This window comes from Berghia stephanieae, chromosome 5 (assembly GCF_034508935.2).
Source record: "Berghia stephanieae isolate SIO BIC M18660-M18661 chromosome 5, UCSD_Bste_1.3, whole genome shotgun sequence".
In the NCBI taxonomy this organism is placed as follows: Eukaryota; Metazoa; Mollusca; class Gastropoda; order Nudibranchia; family Aeolidiidae; genus Berghia; species Berghia stephanieae.
In genome coordinates, this window is record NC_088364.1 from 46,570,699 (window position 1) to 46,584,986 (window position 14,288).

Consider the following 14,288-nt stretch of genomic DNA (forward strand, 5'->3'; position numbering starts at 1 on the left):
AAGCAACATCTCCTTTGAAAACACCACAAGGCTCACCGGTTGTGTTTAATCTCATGCCTGCAGGTACCTGGTGATGGAATTGATGGACGCCAACCTATGCCAGGTCATTCAAATGGACCTGGACCACGAGCGAATGTCCTATCTATTATACCAGATGTTATGTGGCATCAAGCACTTACACTCAGCAGGCATTATACACAGAGTAAGTTGTTCCACCGGCCGATCACGTTGGCAGGAGTGCCTCTCATTACTAATGCTTTGTTCACTTTTTTAGTTATATATTTATTACAGTTTCTTCACTTGATATCATTATTATTAATATGTGCATGTATGTGAGTGTGTGTGTTTTGTGTGGGGGGTGGTGGGTTGTTTTGTTTTTGGTTTGTTTGGGCTTTTAAAAAAAAATATGAGTGTGTGTTTTGTTTTCTTTGAATTTGTACGTATATGTGTTTCCCTCTTTGTTTTAAAGACAATGATACCGGTGTATTCTCTATAAGGCTTTGGCATATTTAAGTAACTTTTGTTCTTGACCTAATATCCTTGATCAATCTTGATCAAACATTGCTTGTCAAAAGGTTAAAAGTGAAGATCTTTTTCTCAAGTTTTAACTTTGTACTTTCAGTTGTATTTATATATTTTACAATATAATTCAACTTTTGTATTTTAAAAAAAAAAAAAGCTCCACATTAAACCAATTTGTAAAAAAAAAATTACAACTTTTCACGTTGTTACTGAATTCTTGTATCTGTGTTCTCTTCAGGATTTGAAACCCAGCAATATCGTTGTCAAGTCTGACTGCACTCTAAAGATTCTGGACTTCGGTTTAGCCAGGACAGCAGGGACAGGGTTCATGATGACTCCCTATGTGGTCACACGGTATTATAGGGCTCCTGAGGTCATCCTGGGCATGGGATATCAAGCCAATGGTATGCTGATCATCATTTTAATCTTATCTTATCCTGCATTCTTCTATCATCAGTTTGAACACTAAAGAATTTAATTGGACATTTTAATCTTTGATTACAATGTTAAGTATGTTAAGTTTTATTTTTAGCTCTTAATTCGGTTCCCTTTATTTAAAAACAATTATTTTTTAAAGCTTTTATTACGGCAGCAGAGGGAAATCAGTGATATTGAAATGTTAATAATTGTGCAGCTTTATGGTTTTGTGGTGTGACTCTCACCTTCAGACCGGTAGGTCCCTGGTTCCAATCCCTCTCTGAATGGTGCAAAGTTGAGGCTCATTACTTATATTTCCTCATCACATTCTTGTAAAATGAGTATGTAACTGGTAAAAAAAAAGTCATAAAGGCATCATGCCTCGTCCTGGTGTTTAAGTGTTGCAGTTGGCTTCTGACCCCATGTAAAAGAGCTTTGAGAACATTCATGAGGTATTGCGCGATATGAAACCTTTTTTTTTTTTAAGTTTATTATTTTAAAGAACTGACTAATTTTTCAAGAGAATAACATTTTTGGATACTTGAATGTTTAGATTATTTCTGGTTAAAAATTTTTGATGATAAATTTCAGTGGATATCTGGTCTGTGGGATGTATCATGGCAGAACTTATACGAGCGACAGTTATGTTTCCTGGTAGCGACCACATTGACCAATGGAACAAGATCATTGAGCATCTAGGCACCCCATGTCAAGAGTTTATGTGTCGTTTACAGTCAACAGTCCGCAACTATGTAGAAAACAGACCAAAGCACGCAGGTCACAATTTTGAACTCCTGTTTCCTGATATCTTGTTTCCTGCAGACAGCACAGGTTTGTATTTTTCAGTGAACTCTACATTCATTTGATATTGAAAGAGATTTTTTTCTCTGATCAGTCTTGGGTATGACACTGGCTTTCGGATCGGAAGGTCCTGGGTTTGAATCCTGCTTTGAGTTTAGCACATAGTTGAGCTCTTGGAAAAAAAACTCTTACTCACATTTTCTCACCATATTCAGATGTAAAACGAGTACCTCGCAGTTAAAAGCGTTGTCTCTGTCCGATAAAAATTTGTAATATCACCTGACAGGTGTCATGCATGTCTCGTTCTAAATGTTAATATTGCTGTTGGCTAGGGACACCATATAAAATGCTTTGAGCATGTTTAGTGGATATTGCACTACATAAAAGCTCTCCAATTTTTTAATAATAAAGAAAGTATTTTGTCCTTTGAGTCATCAGGCCTAAGTAGTTGGGAATATTCTGGTTTTTGTTGTGTGAAGCAGACTGTAATAGGTGCTTACTACCCTCATAACTCCAGTCTGTCACTATTTTTTCCACTAGATTTTCTATTAAACCAGAGTATCCAAGCATTAAGTGTGGTGGCCAACTGTTCTGATAAAATTGGGAGTGTCCCGATTTTTCAATCTGGAAAAAAAATTTTTTTAAATATTAAAAAAAAAAAAAAGGTACTGTTGATATGTATGGAAATGCATGTCCCAGGAGTACGCTTTTTCTGACTAGCAATTTAAAACATGGAACAGAAAAAGCTCTAAATATAGATTATACTATATATAATAGTCCAAGCAAACTGCTGTTATGGGTCCTGACAGTATTGTGCATTTGGGTGTTCCGTTTTAGCTCCTTGAAAAGTTGGCCATTATGATTAAGTGATGGACAAGGAGACAGAGAACATTTCAGTGTGTAATGCATGAATGAACCCGGTTTGTTCAGTGTGAGTTGAGTGCTCAATGTTCAAGTCTGGATCTCTTTGTTTAAGGAAAATATAAACTCTTTAGAATCATTTTTGATTCATTTTATTTATTAAAAAGATTTTAAGAAGTAGAATATGAGAGTTTTATTTTTGATGAATTCCTTTTTAAAACTTATTATAACTTCATTTTTTTTTTTAAAGCATATTCTATTTCGGCTTTTAGATAAGGAGAATTCAAAAGAGTAACATTTGTTTTTTTTTCTTTTTTTTCTTTTGAGGAATTGGCATGTAAAAAATTTGTGCTTAATTCGCCATCATGTATATCCTGTTTCAATCTGTTTTGTATCTAGAGCACTCAGGTCTTCGTGCATCTGTGGCCCGTGATCTTCTGTCCAAAATGTTGGTTATAGATCCTGAGCAAAGAATCTCTGTTGATGAAGCGCTCAATCATAGTTACATCAATGTCTGGTATGACGAACGAGAAGTCAATGGGGTTAGTATGCCTTCAAAACTGAAATGTAATATATAAATATACCTGTCGCTTACCATGTATACAAATTTTCTGGAGGGATTGCATTTTACCAAAAATCTAATTACTTGCTCAAAATTCAGATTTTTAGGTTCATGCTTTAAATAAAAATTAGTGAAACTATGGTTATTCACCCAGAAATGGTTATGTATTTGTATTTAAATTGTGCGACATCAATTTTTATGGAACATTTCATATATGTTTTTTTATTCAAATTCATATTCAGGGAAACGTCCTCCATCATGGAAGTAAGCAGCTAATCCTTAAAACCTAAAGGCTCTTTCATTTATTGGTCAATTGACTTCAAATTTTGTGTGTAGATAGTGGAGTGAATTTTTAAAAGGTTGCATTGGTCAGAAATTTGAATGTCAGCTTATGAAATGAGGTGAAAAATTATTTTAAAAGATTTTGACTCAATTGTTGTCCCAGAAAATTGCTAACACTAACTGTAAAGCAGGGAAAAAAATTTGTTAAAGATTTTCATAATTATCACCAAAAAATTAAAAATTGAAAGAATAAAAATTACAGCAGAAAATATATTTTCAATTGACCAAAACTGTGGTATTATCTGGATTATAAGTTTCAATTGTGTAATTCTTTTCTTTACTTTTAATGCAAATATTGGTAAAAATTTGACACATTTTAAAGCACATTCTACCTTTTTCTCTGACGATGAAAAAAATAATGATATTGTTTCGCCTCTTTCTATGAAGATAAAATGTTTCATTCTGATTTAAAGAAAATTGTCCCCCTCCACCCCCTCCCAAATTGCTTTTAGTATTCAACTGGTGTATATGTTTACATTTTTATGGGATTATGAAAACACTAAATGATAATTAGGACACCCTAGGTGTCCTCTCCCCTTCTTCAAACAAGTATGTTTAGCTTATTTAAATCTATTCTTGATCTCGTCAAAAGTATTCATAATTTGCACGATTAATAATTTTTCTCTTAATTTATACTTTACCAGCCAGCACCAGGCATGTACGACCATGCAGTAGATGAGAGAGAACACACAGTTGAAGAGTGGAAAAGTAAGGCTTCATCTCTCCTGTTTTTATGATATAAATATTTATATAAATTATTTTTTTTCCTGCCATTCTTTGATTTGTTATAGGTCATACAATATTTTTAAAATTTGATCTGTTCAGAATTGCTTTTAACATATGTTAGATTTCTTTTTTGCGCATTGAGCATATTGATGAAAATGTCTAAATGTATGCCTCTCATATTGATCTGTTTTACGGACAAGTGTGTTATCACATTTGATAAAAAAAGTTTTTATTAAATTGTTTTAATGTCTTTTTAAAATTTATTATACCTCTATTACTTAAAAAGTATTCTTTTCTTCCTTTTTTTAAATCAAAAAGTTGAACATGAAACTTTGACATCCTGTACTGAACTAAATTTTGCTTGGACTTTTTAAATTTTAAGTGAGAAAAATCAAAATATGAGTTATAAAATATGATGGGGTAAAATTAACCACAACCAAATTCATTATACAATTCTCAACATGACTTGGCTTCTAAATTTAAATTCCATTCAACAGCCTTTGAACCAACGAGTGTGAATGTCTGTGTGTGTGTGTGTGTGTTTGTGTGTGTGAAGGCATAAAACAGTTTTATTTTCCAATATCTTGTTTGTTAACATTTTCTACTTTTGTTCCACAGCTTTAATATATAACGAGGTTATGGAATACGAGAGAAGAGAGAAAGAAAAGGATAGGAAAAACGCTATGCAAAACCATCATGGTAAAATGTTATTATTCAATTTATAACGAGTCTTCTGTTTATAGAGGCAATATTGATCATAATTCAGGGTCTCTTGTCATCAAAACACTCTTTACTTTGTATTCTCTTATTCGTGTTTACTGTATTGCATTGTGCAATTCATCCACCCTTGATGCTCAGAGCCGTTTTACTAGTTCTTCATTTATTCTTTTACAATTTAACTCACTCATTTATTGAGAAAACAAAACAAAACAAAATCAACCAAAAACATCCAATTAAATAGTTGAAAAGTCAGTTTCGATGTGCTTTTTGAAAGAGTCAAGTTTGGTGTGGGGTGGGTGTTTGTTTTTTTTATAGTTTTTATTTTGTTTGTGTAGGTTACAATTTTCTTTTTGTTGTTGACTGTTTTGTTTTTTTGTATGTTTGTTTTTTTGGCCGGGGGGGGGGGGGGGGGGGGGGTATTAGGGTTGACAAAGAGTTCCATATATTAAGCATGAAAAAATAAAACGTCACCGTCACATTTCGTTTTTATCTTTTCCTCCTGGATGAAAGAGAATGATTACAGTAATAAGTAATGTATTGCATCTAAGAAAAGAATGGCAATCATTAATATATGGCAAAATAGAAATATTCATTAACATGAACATGTGTGCAAGACGTTACGCGAAGGCAGATCTATGGTTTGGAGTGCATAATATATTAGTGAGTATAGACTAAGTGTATTTTTCAGAATGATAGTACAACAGTGGTTAGGTTTTTATAATTTTATTTTAATATTATAGTTAAATCGAGGATAATATGAGTTAATTATGAATATTTTCATTCCTGTTGTCCATATTGATATGTGTTTTACACACAGATTTGTCCAGGAATCTTAATTTCTTAAGATTGAGATCTTGTTTGTATCTTTCATTTTCTTTTCCCTTGTGATTTTATATTTCCGTAAGACCAAATTCCACTTTTAGAAAATATTGCTTTTGCATGCAATAGCCTGGATTTCCCGAAGCAGGTTATTTATTATTACTTTCCTTTTCCTCAGATGGTGAACACAATATGGAAACAGGCAGTGGAGAAAGCAATTCATCACGAGGGGCAGCAGCAGCCGCAGCAGCTGTAGGAGGGGCTCAGAATCATCACTAATAATTACTGAATTCTTACCATATTTGTATATATATTATAGTATAAATAGTAAAACAGCTCTCTCTCTCTCTCTCTCTCTCTCTCTCTCTCTCTCTCTCTCTCTCTCTCTCTCTCTCTCTCTCTCTCTCTCTCTCTCTCTCTCTCTTTCTCCCTCTTTTTTAAAACAGAAAAGAAGAGCTTAGAGCCTAAGTGTCCACTGGAGTAAGTCACTGGCCTGGGCATTGTTAATGACTCAAGAAGACAAAAATATAATTAAACATATCCATATTGTTGTACGATATCCTTGTTGTAAGAGAAACTCTCGCAACACGTCTCATATACGATGATATCAACATATGCATATTAAATTATATACAGTCGCCTCTCTCTAATCCGGAACTCTACAATCAGTATACCTCCAATATCCAGACAGGTTTCCAGGGGAAGGATTTTTTCTCTCTTCTTTATTTGTACACTTTAGGAACTGATTCCACTAACCAAATGTCTCTGTGTAATCTAGACAAAAAGCTGGGATCGGACGTTTTTCGGATTGGAGAGACGCGGCTGTAATTGGGTAAGATGTAAAAGTTCATTGAGTACACCTCTTCCATGCCGCAAAACTTGCTGCACTTGTTGATTCATGTCACCACAATGATTCATTTAATTAGGGATTGTGACATCCATCTCACGGGTTATCATATCTTATTTTATTTCCAATTTGAATTGATTTTTTGAGAGAAGAAAAGTTATGAGAATATTGGAAGCTAAGAAAGAATGTCCCAGTTTGGTTTTGAATTAAAAACAGTTTTTTTTTATGGTGTCGTTTGTGCGAGTGTTGTCGAGGCTCATGTTCCCCATCCTCCTTATCTCTCTCTTTCTCTTTTTTTCTCTTTTTCTCTCTTTTTCTCTCTCTTTCTCTCTCTCTCTCTCTCTCTCTCTCTCTCTCTCTCTCTCTCTCTCTCTCTCTCTCTCTAGTGTCTTTCTCTCTCTCTCTCTCTCTCTCTCTCTCTCTCTTTCTCTCTCATGCTCAGCTCTTCGCTATTTACTTACTATGAATAACAATGAATTCTCATCAATTGTACATATTATAATTATAATTATCATTAGATAAAACAGTGTCTCATTGATGATGGCTATCATCATGTGTTAATTTAGTCATTTAGATTTATCCATGTAAGTTGTTTTGAAACGACAACTGCCTACTACTGGAAAGTCGGACAAATTATCATCTTCTGAATCTCCGGTTTTGGAAATGAATACATTGAAATTGCTACTATATCTACAATTTCATAAACCACCAATTGTTTTTTGTTTTGTTTTTTTCTTCTAATTGCAAGTCAGTTTAAGGGAAAAGTTAAGTTTTTAATTTTTATTTAACAATATCAGATAAGAAAATTCACTGTGTCCTTTGAAAATCAGTTTTGCTTGCAGTTCCTAAAAGGATCTCCCTTTTTTTTTATTTTAGATTTTGGGCAAACCCATTAATTATTGACACTATTGTCAAAAAGAATCGGTTTACTCAAAGAATATTTTTAAAAAGGGAGGGATTAAAGATTAGATTTTTTTTTTCAAATGCTTTTGCCAATATGTTAACATTTTGACCATTTTTTTTTCAATTTCTCTTTTTTTCTTGTGAAAGGATTTGGCAAATTTTTGACAATTGATAAAGAATATTCAAGAATTGTATTTATTCGTCTTCATGTTGATTTGTTAGCATAATAATTTGATGTCTTGTGATGATTTTAAACAGCACAGTAGTCTCTGCTAAAATGCACTGGTAAAACGCAACTCGCCAAAGTATAGGACATTAATAATCTGATGTGGCCTAATCATTTTATTGGTCTTGTTTTCAAAATTGGTCTGATATACTCATGCTTGCCAAAATGTGTGCTCTATAGTTCAACAAAAGAGACAACCCAAGGTCTTAACAATCCTTGAATAAGAGATAAAAAATTAAATCCCCATTGTTCAAATAGTATAAAGAAAATTAGATTTCCTTTGTAGTAGTCAAAAACACACAATTTGCCAAAATGCTTAGTCTTGTATGTATTTATATAATTTATTTTTTTTGGAATTATCTGTAAAGACGCGGTAGACTAGCGTCCTAGCCAAAGGGCAGCGAACAATTGCAATTCTCCACTATAGAAACTGGGATAAACTCCATGGGCCTAATGGCTCTGAAGGACTTCTGTTATTACTACTGCTACCTTAAGACCGTGCATTTTGGTAGTTACTACTTGATCACCAGAATAAGCTGTGAATAGTTATATTTGATTTAGCACTTTGACATTCAAAGCCATGGAACCTGCCGAGATTTTTGATTTTTGGAAATTGATTTAGTTTCTGAACCAGTGGAAAATGAATTTTTTTTTATTGTAAAAAAAGAAATTGCTTAATGTATAATGCTTCAAGACAGTATTTGCCCCAATAATATTAAATGTGTTTTAAAAGGAGCCGTGACTCAAATGTTTGTAGCGTAGTTCATAATTTTATTTTATCTTTTTTTTTAAAAGTTATTCCTTACCACAAAAAAAAAATGCAATAACCGCATAAATGGGCCTGCAAGCTTGCGTGAATATTATCAAAGTTGTACTTAAGTTATGTGGTCGAAAGTATTATGGGATTGATTGGTCATTGAAAGGAGGGAAAATGCTCTAAGAATGTTTCAGGATTAACAGATACTGTTTGTAGTTGTTTGACATTGTTGTTATTTATTTTTAATTTTTTTTTGGCGTGTGTATTTTAGTGGGTTTTTTTCTTGTGGGAGCGAGTGGTCTGTCTTGTTTTGGTTTTTTGTATCTGTTCTTTTTTTTTTATTTGTTTTCTTGGTGGTCATTTTTTCCTGTGGATATTTTTCTTTTCTTTTTTTCTTTTGTTGTTTTTGTTCTGTTTTGTTGTTTGTTTTTTTCAGCAGCACTAGAACTTTGTTTTGTTTTGTTTTTTATTTGAGAATGTCATAAATGGATATCACTAAAAGATTAAGATTTGTACTGTCTATTTTATTTTACTTCAGTTAATAATTATGTGTGAAATGTGAATAAACCATTACATATTAAATCTTTGAAGCAGGTCCAATTTTTATTGATAGCCAAAAAAGGACTATTTTAAAGTGGTGATAAATTTGGTTTGGAGTGCTATTGTTGCCACCACAAACAATGTAATTTGTTTACATTTATAGACCTGCAATTTAAAACCAATGAATTAACTAGTGTGGTGGCTACCTCCTTCATAAGGAATGGGTTGCTTTATTTTGACAAGCTGAACAATGTATGCATTAATTTATTTTGTTTTCTATTCGTTTTGTTTTCCCCTGTTTGCTAGTCTCATCGCATTTGTTGTATATTACGCATATGACAGCTTTTTTTAATGATAAAGGTGGGAAAGATATTATTGTTAGTAACTCACCTAAATTATGCATGTGTTGATTTAATTTAATGAAATATTGATTCACTTAAGTACAGATCAATTTTGTGTTTTATTCTTAGATATTGATCGGTTCTTATTTTAACTATTTTAAAATTGATTGATTAACCTCACCAGGGAAATAGAGATGTGGACAAGTCATTGAATAAATTCTTTTTTTTTTCCTGTTGTTTATTTTTTTTTTTTCTCTTATGTTTCCCTTTTTGTTGTCTCTTTCTTTTCTTTTTTCATGTTTATGTGTATAAAATGGTCAAAGGAATTCAGTCGTCTAAAAGACGTCTTTTCTCAGCTGTTATATAGATGATACTACACCATAAATGTTTGTTTTTTTTTGTAATATTAGATTTAACTTTATTTTCTCAACATTTCTCATCCCAATTTACCCATATTTTATAATGGAATGAAATCTTTAGAAAGCCTAGTGATTAGACTAAATTTAATGTTGTTGAAATTGAAAAGGCTTTCAGATATATTATGAATTGATGGATCTTTAATATTACAGTTAGCGGGTGGTTGGATGGGAGCATCACCCTTGAATCGTATACCTATGATGTTCGCATGGGTGTACGATCCGATAGTGATGTCGTTTCTTCTTCTCTTTACTAGCCTATCCTGCTTCTTTGGTTTGTGATTGTATTTTTGACAGGGGATTTTTTTTTTCTGTAAATCTTCTGCCTGTTTGTTCTTGGTTATTTATAATTTAGCTTATGATATCTTTAGGTTATGATTTTGATTTACACTTGTACTATTTTGTTAGTGTTAGATTGCTTGTTTTTTTGTTTCAGCGGTCTCTCATATAACCTCAATTGTGTTGGAAGAGACCTAAAGCAACAAACAAAAATATTACAGTTATGTCTCCTTTATCGCAAATGAATTCAGGGACGCATTAAAATGTCTCATCAAAAGATCAGAACATATCATAGGAATGTTGCTAGATTACATTGAATAATCATCATCATTATAAACATTTGTCAGGTCACTTCTTCAGTTTGAAAGGAAAAATAAAGTTTTATTACTTCATTTCCGACCATGAGCATGAACATCTTCTAACAAATACACCTTTAAGATAAATTATTTTACATATAATATTATATATATAATACAGACTCCGTGTTTGTGGTTCCGTCTCCTACGTGTAGTATTTGTCATCGTATTGTAGGCTGTCCTAGTAAATAAATAACCTGTCATTTGTTTATGGGACTGATTACCGACTTTGTTCTGAGCCATTAGTATTTATTCATCATGTTCATGTGTCCCCTAATACCTGGAATGCAACATTCTCTGCATTATGTTTCGGTGGAATTTTTATTTTTCTGTTGTCCAGCACTTAATGACCTGAAATAGTCTCGAGTGCCGTTAACCTTCTAATAAACAAAAACAACCCCCTTTTTTGTTTTTTTTTGTTTTGTTGTTTTGTTTTTGTTTGTTTTTTGTGCGTTCTTATTTTTTCTCTCTCTTTTTTTTTCTTTTTCATTAGTTGCATTTGTGTTGTCTTAACTTTCTATGTGTATGCTATTATTGTTGTTAGAAATATTCTATTTTTATGGTCAGGTTTTTTTTTAATGGGAAGCTTACATTTTAATGAAACGATTGGTTTTGGTTTTGTTTTATAAAGATTGATATATTTGGAGGTTGAGGGGGGGAGGGGGGGGGAGGTCATAGGTTGTCCTTTTTAATTTACATTATAAAGAAGGTCATGATTGTATATTTCTCAAATGGATTTAAGAAGAAACAAAAATATTTTGATGTACAGTTATTATTTGTGTGATATTATGTTGGTTGTGTAATTTAGCATTTTGAGAGATGGTATAGATGGAAGAGAGATCTATTTGTTTGGTTTGTTTTTTTCGTTTTTTTTTTGTTGTTTTTTTTGTTTTTGTTTTTTTTTTGTTGTTTTTTTTTAATCCTTTTTTTTTTATTGTAAAGATGATTGTATCACAATAAAGTGCAATAAATGTGTGCCCGTACTTGGAACTAGTTTTTCTTTTTTTCTTTGACTTTTATCAAAATTGCACTTTAAAAAATAGATATCTAATTGTGATATTTATATTGATTTATTTGTTAGATGTATAGTTCACATGTTGTAAGGATTTAGATGTATCTCCTTTTCTCAGGAGCTCATTATGCTTAGTTGGCACCTCACCCTCAGTCTCCTAACCGCATCGATCATAGAGGAGACATCTAGGTGGGGTTCCTAACCTCCCATAGTGTGGAGGGAGGTACTTACTGTGTCTTCTATCCCCCTAAATCTGTTTTCCAACTTGCTTTCTGTCTTTGTCGTGGAATGAGATTACTTGGTTTTGTCCTGACCCTGGCCGGAGTCCTTGGCTGGGAGGGAAACAGTCAAATGTATAGTTATAGTTTTGGGAGATGATATTTTTTCCTTGTAAATCATCTCTCTGTCATGCACTGTTATTATGTTTATTTCTAACATATGATTTGTAAACATTTGAGTGTGTTCCTCTTAGTGGGGACCTGTGGTGGTGTATGGTTGAAACTTTTAGGTGATCTCAAAACTAAGTACACTGATAGTGTGCTCTTGGAATCTAAATTTATTCCCTATTTGAACCGATTCCCCTTTGTCTTACTTTTTCTTCAAGCCTTTTTCATTGTACATCAAGAATGTCTTTACTATCCAATTTTCTTCCTTTTTACTGGCGTTGATATGACCTTAATGTGTTGCAAGCTCCTTAAAACCCTTTAAAACATAGCACATAACATAGAGGAGACATGAGAGGTGATCCTGCAGCCATTTTGCGCCATTCATCTGTTGTTTTGTCATGGAGACTGTCCAGTCTTTGATGTTCTCGATCCAGTTCTTGTTTTGTTTACCTGTTTTTCTCCCCCCTTCCATGATGTATTATTGTTTTGACCATTGAGTCGTGTCTTGTCACATGACCAAACCACGAGAGTTCTATCTTTTTGATGATGGCAGGTAAGGGCCCTTGTGGACCTGCCAGTGTTATTTCATTGAGCACAAATTCATTCGTCTTATGGTCTTTCCAGGAAATGCTGAGGAGTGTCTCATAGGCCTGTAGCCTCTTCGGTCATTCTGCTGACAATGTCCAGCTTTCGCAGCGATATAAAACCATCTATAGAATTATGGATCTGAATAGCTTAAGATTTGTTGCAAAAGTGATGTTCCTGCTCTTACAAATTTGATTTTGTTTGGCCATCCTGTTTAGTGGCACAATGCCATTTTAGACCACAAACATGAGGATATATTGCACCTGAATCAAATTCTGTTCCATATTTGAACCCCCCCCCCCCCCTGCCTCTTTCTTTATAACTCCACATCAATGGCCTTTTGACTATCCCATTATTCCTCTTTACTGGCACTGAAACGACCGAAAAGTTATCTGTCATAAAATCATTTATGACAACAAAATATAATTGATCTTTCAGTTTTCTATTATTATTATTATTATTATTATTATTATTATTATTATTATTATTATTATATATTTATTATTATTATTATTATTATTATTATTATTATTATTTCTTGAAGAGGTTGGTCGAACACATGGAAGGACATCTGTTATTCGTTATACATGCTGGTTGTGACACTGGTATCTCATCTTTTAACAAAGTCGAGTGATGTTGATTGTAAGCATGGTAGACATTACTCGTGTTACTGACCCTATTGTAGTGTCTCTAGTAGGGCCCATTTTCCCAATACCAAAGATTGCTCTTTGCTGGATACCTGAAGGCAAAAGAAAGCAAGACAGGCCTCGCCTAAGCAGACAAATGTCAGTGGAGGATGAGATCAGAAGTTGGAATGTGTCTCAGCGCCTGGCCTGTAATGAAGATCTTTCATTTCTGCCATACACACAAAATACAAAATAAGTAGGGATGGCACTTTAACCAGTAAACTGCCGCACTCCGGAAAGACAAATATTTAAAAATTGGGCCAGAAAACGCGTCCTTCAAATGTCACTCGATTTAAATGACCCTCATCCTGGCAAAAAACTCTCAAACGTTGAACCTCGAGAAGTCATAGGTTTGAGAGTTTTTGCCAAGATGAGGGTCATTTAAATTGATCGGCTTTTGAAGGATGAATTTTCTGGCCAAATATTTAAATAGGCGTCTTTCCCGAGCACGGCAATTAACTGGTTAAGCCTCTAATTTAATGCTTTCACTCTTACAGTGTCTGTGAGTTCTTTGGTCGCCTAAGAATTTGGGAAAGTTGGCAGCCCATGAACTGATTCTACATCAATCCACAGCTTTCCTATCGCTTATATTCTCTCATAATAAACGTGTCCTTTCCATGGGACTGGGTAGAGTTCCTGATCTCCAAAGTGGGCAGGGAGGTCACTTACTTGTCTTCTATGCTCCTATATATGTTTTCCAACTTGCTTTCTCTTTATCTTGGAAAGATATTACTTGGCATTGCCTTTTCCCTTGTCGGAATCAATGGCTTAGAGGAAAACAGTCAAAAGTGTAGTTTAAGTTTTGGGAGATGGTTTTTTTTCCCTTGTAAATCATTTCTCTGTTATATATTGTTATATTTGTTGTTTTGAACGTATAATGTAAGCGTTTTGAGTGTGTTTCTCTTACTCTTAGTGGCACCTTGTGCTCGTGTCTGGATGAGACTTTTATGTGATCTCAAACTATGCAAAAGAATAGTATACTCTTGGAATCTACATCTGTTCCCTATTTAAACCATTACCCTTTGTCTTACTTTTTCTTGTGTGCTTTCAAATGTAAACCGATACTTTTTTACTCCCATTTTCCTCATTTTTATTGGCGCTGATATAACCTAAATGTGTTGAAAGCGCCGTAAAAACAAAACATTTTTAAACTAGATCGAATAAATCGAAGAATACATGGCATC

The 14,288-nt window shown here is 33.4% G+C and overlaps 1 protein-coding gene across 3 annotated transcripts in view; it reads left to right on the forward strand.

Annotated features, from left to right (window-relative positions):
• The window catches only part of LOC144973037 (stress-activated protein kinase JNK-like), a 60,224-nt gene extending 48,799 nt beyond the window's left edge, over positions 1 to 11,425 (forward strand). For 2 of the 3 annotated variants that reach the window (XM_078915004.1, XM_078915002.1), the window contains exons 5-11: positions 64 to 202; positions 761 to 926; positions 1,531 to 1,770; positions 3,001 to 3,143; positions 4,150 to 4,213; positions 4,850 to 4,930; positions 5,949 to 11,425. In XM_078915004.1, the coding sequence (XP_078771130.1) occupies positions 64 to 202; positions 761 to 926; positions 1,531 to 1,770; positions 3,001 to 3,143; positions 4,150 to 4,213; positions 4,850 to 4,930; positions 5,949 to 6,049 (934 nt within the window). In that variant the 3' untranslated portion in view covers positions 6,050 to 11,425. The remainder of the gene's footprint in view (positions 1 to 63; positions 203 to 760; positions 927 to 1,530; positions 1,771 to 3,000; positions 3,144 to 4,149; positions 4,214 to 4,849; positions 4,931 to 5,948) is intronic. The other variant, XM_078915005.1, reaches the window with a different exon arrangement.
• The last annotated feature ends 2,863 nt before the right edge of the window (positions 11,426 to 14,288 follow it).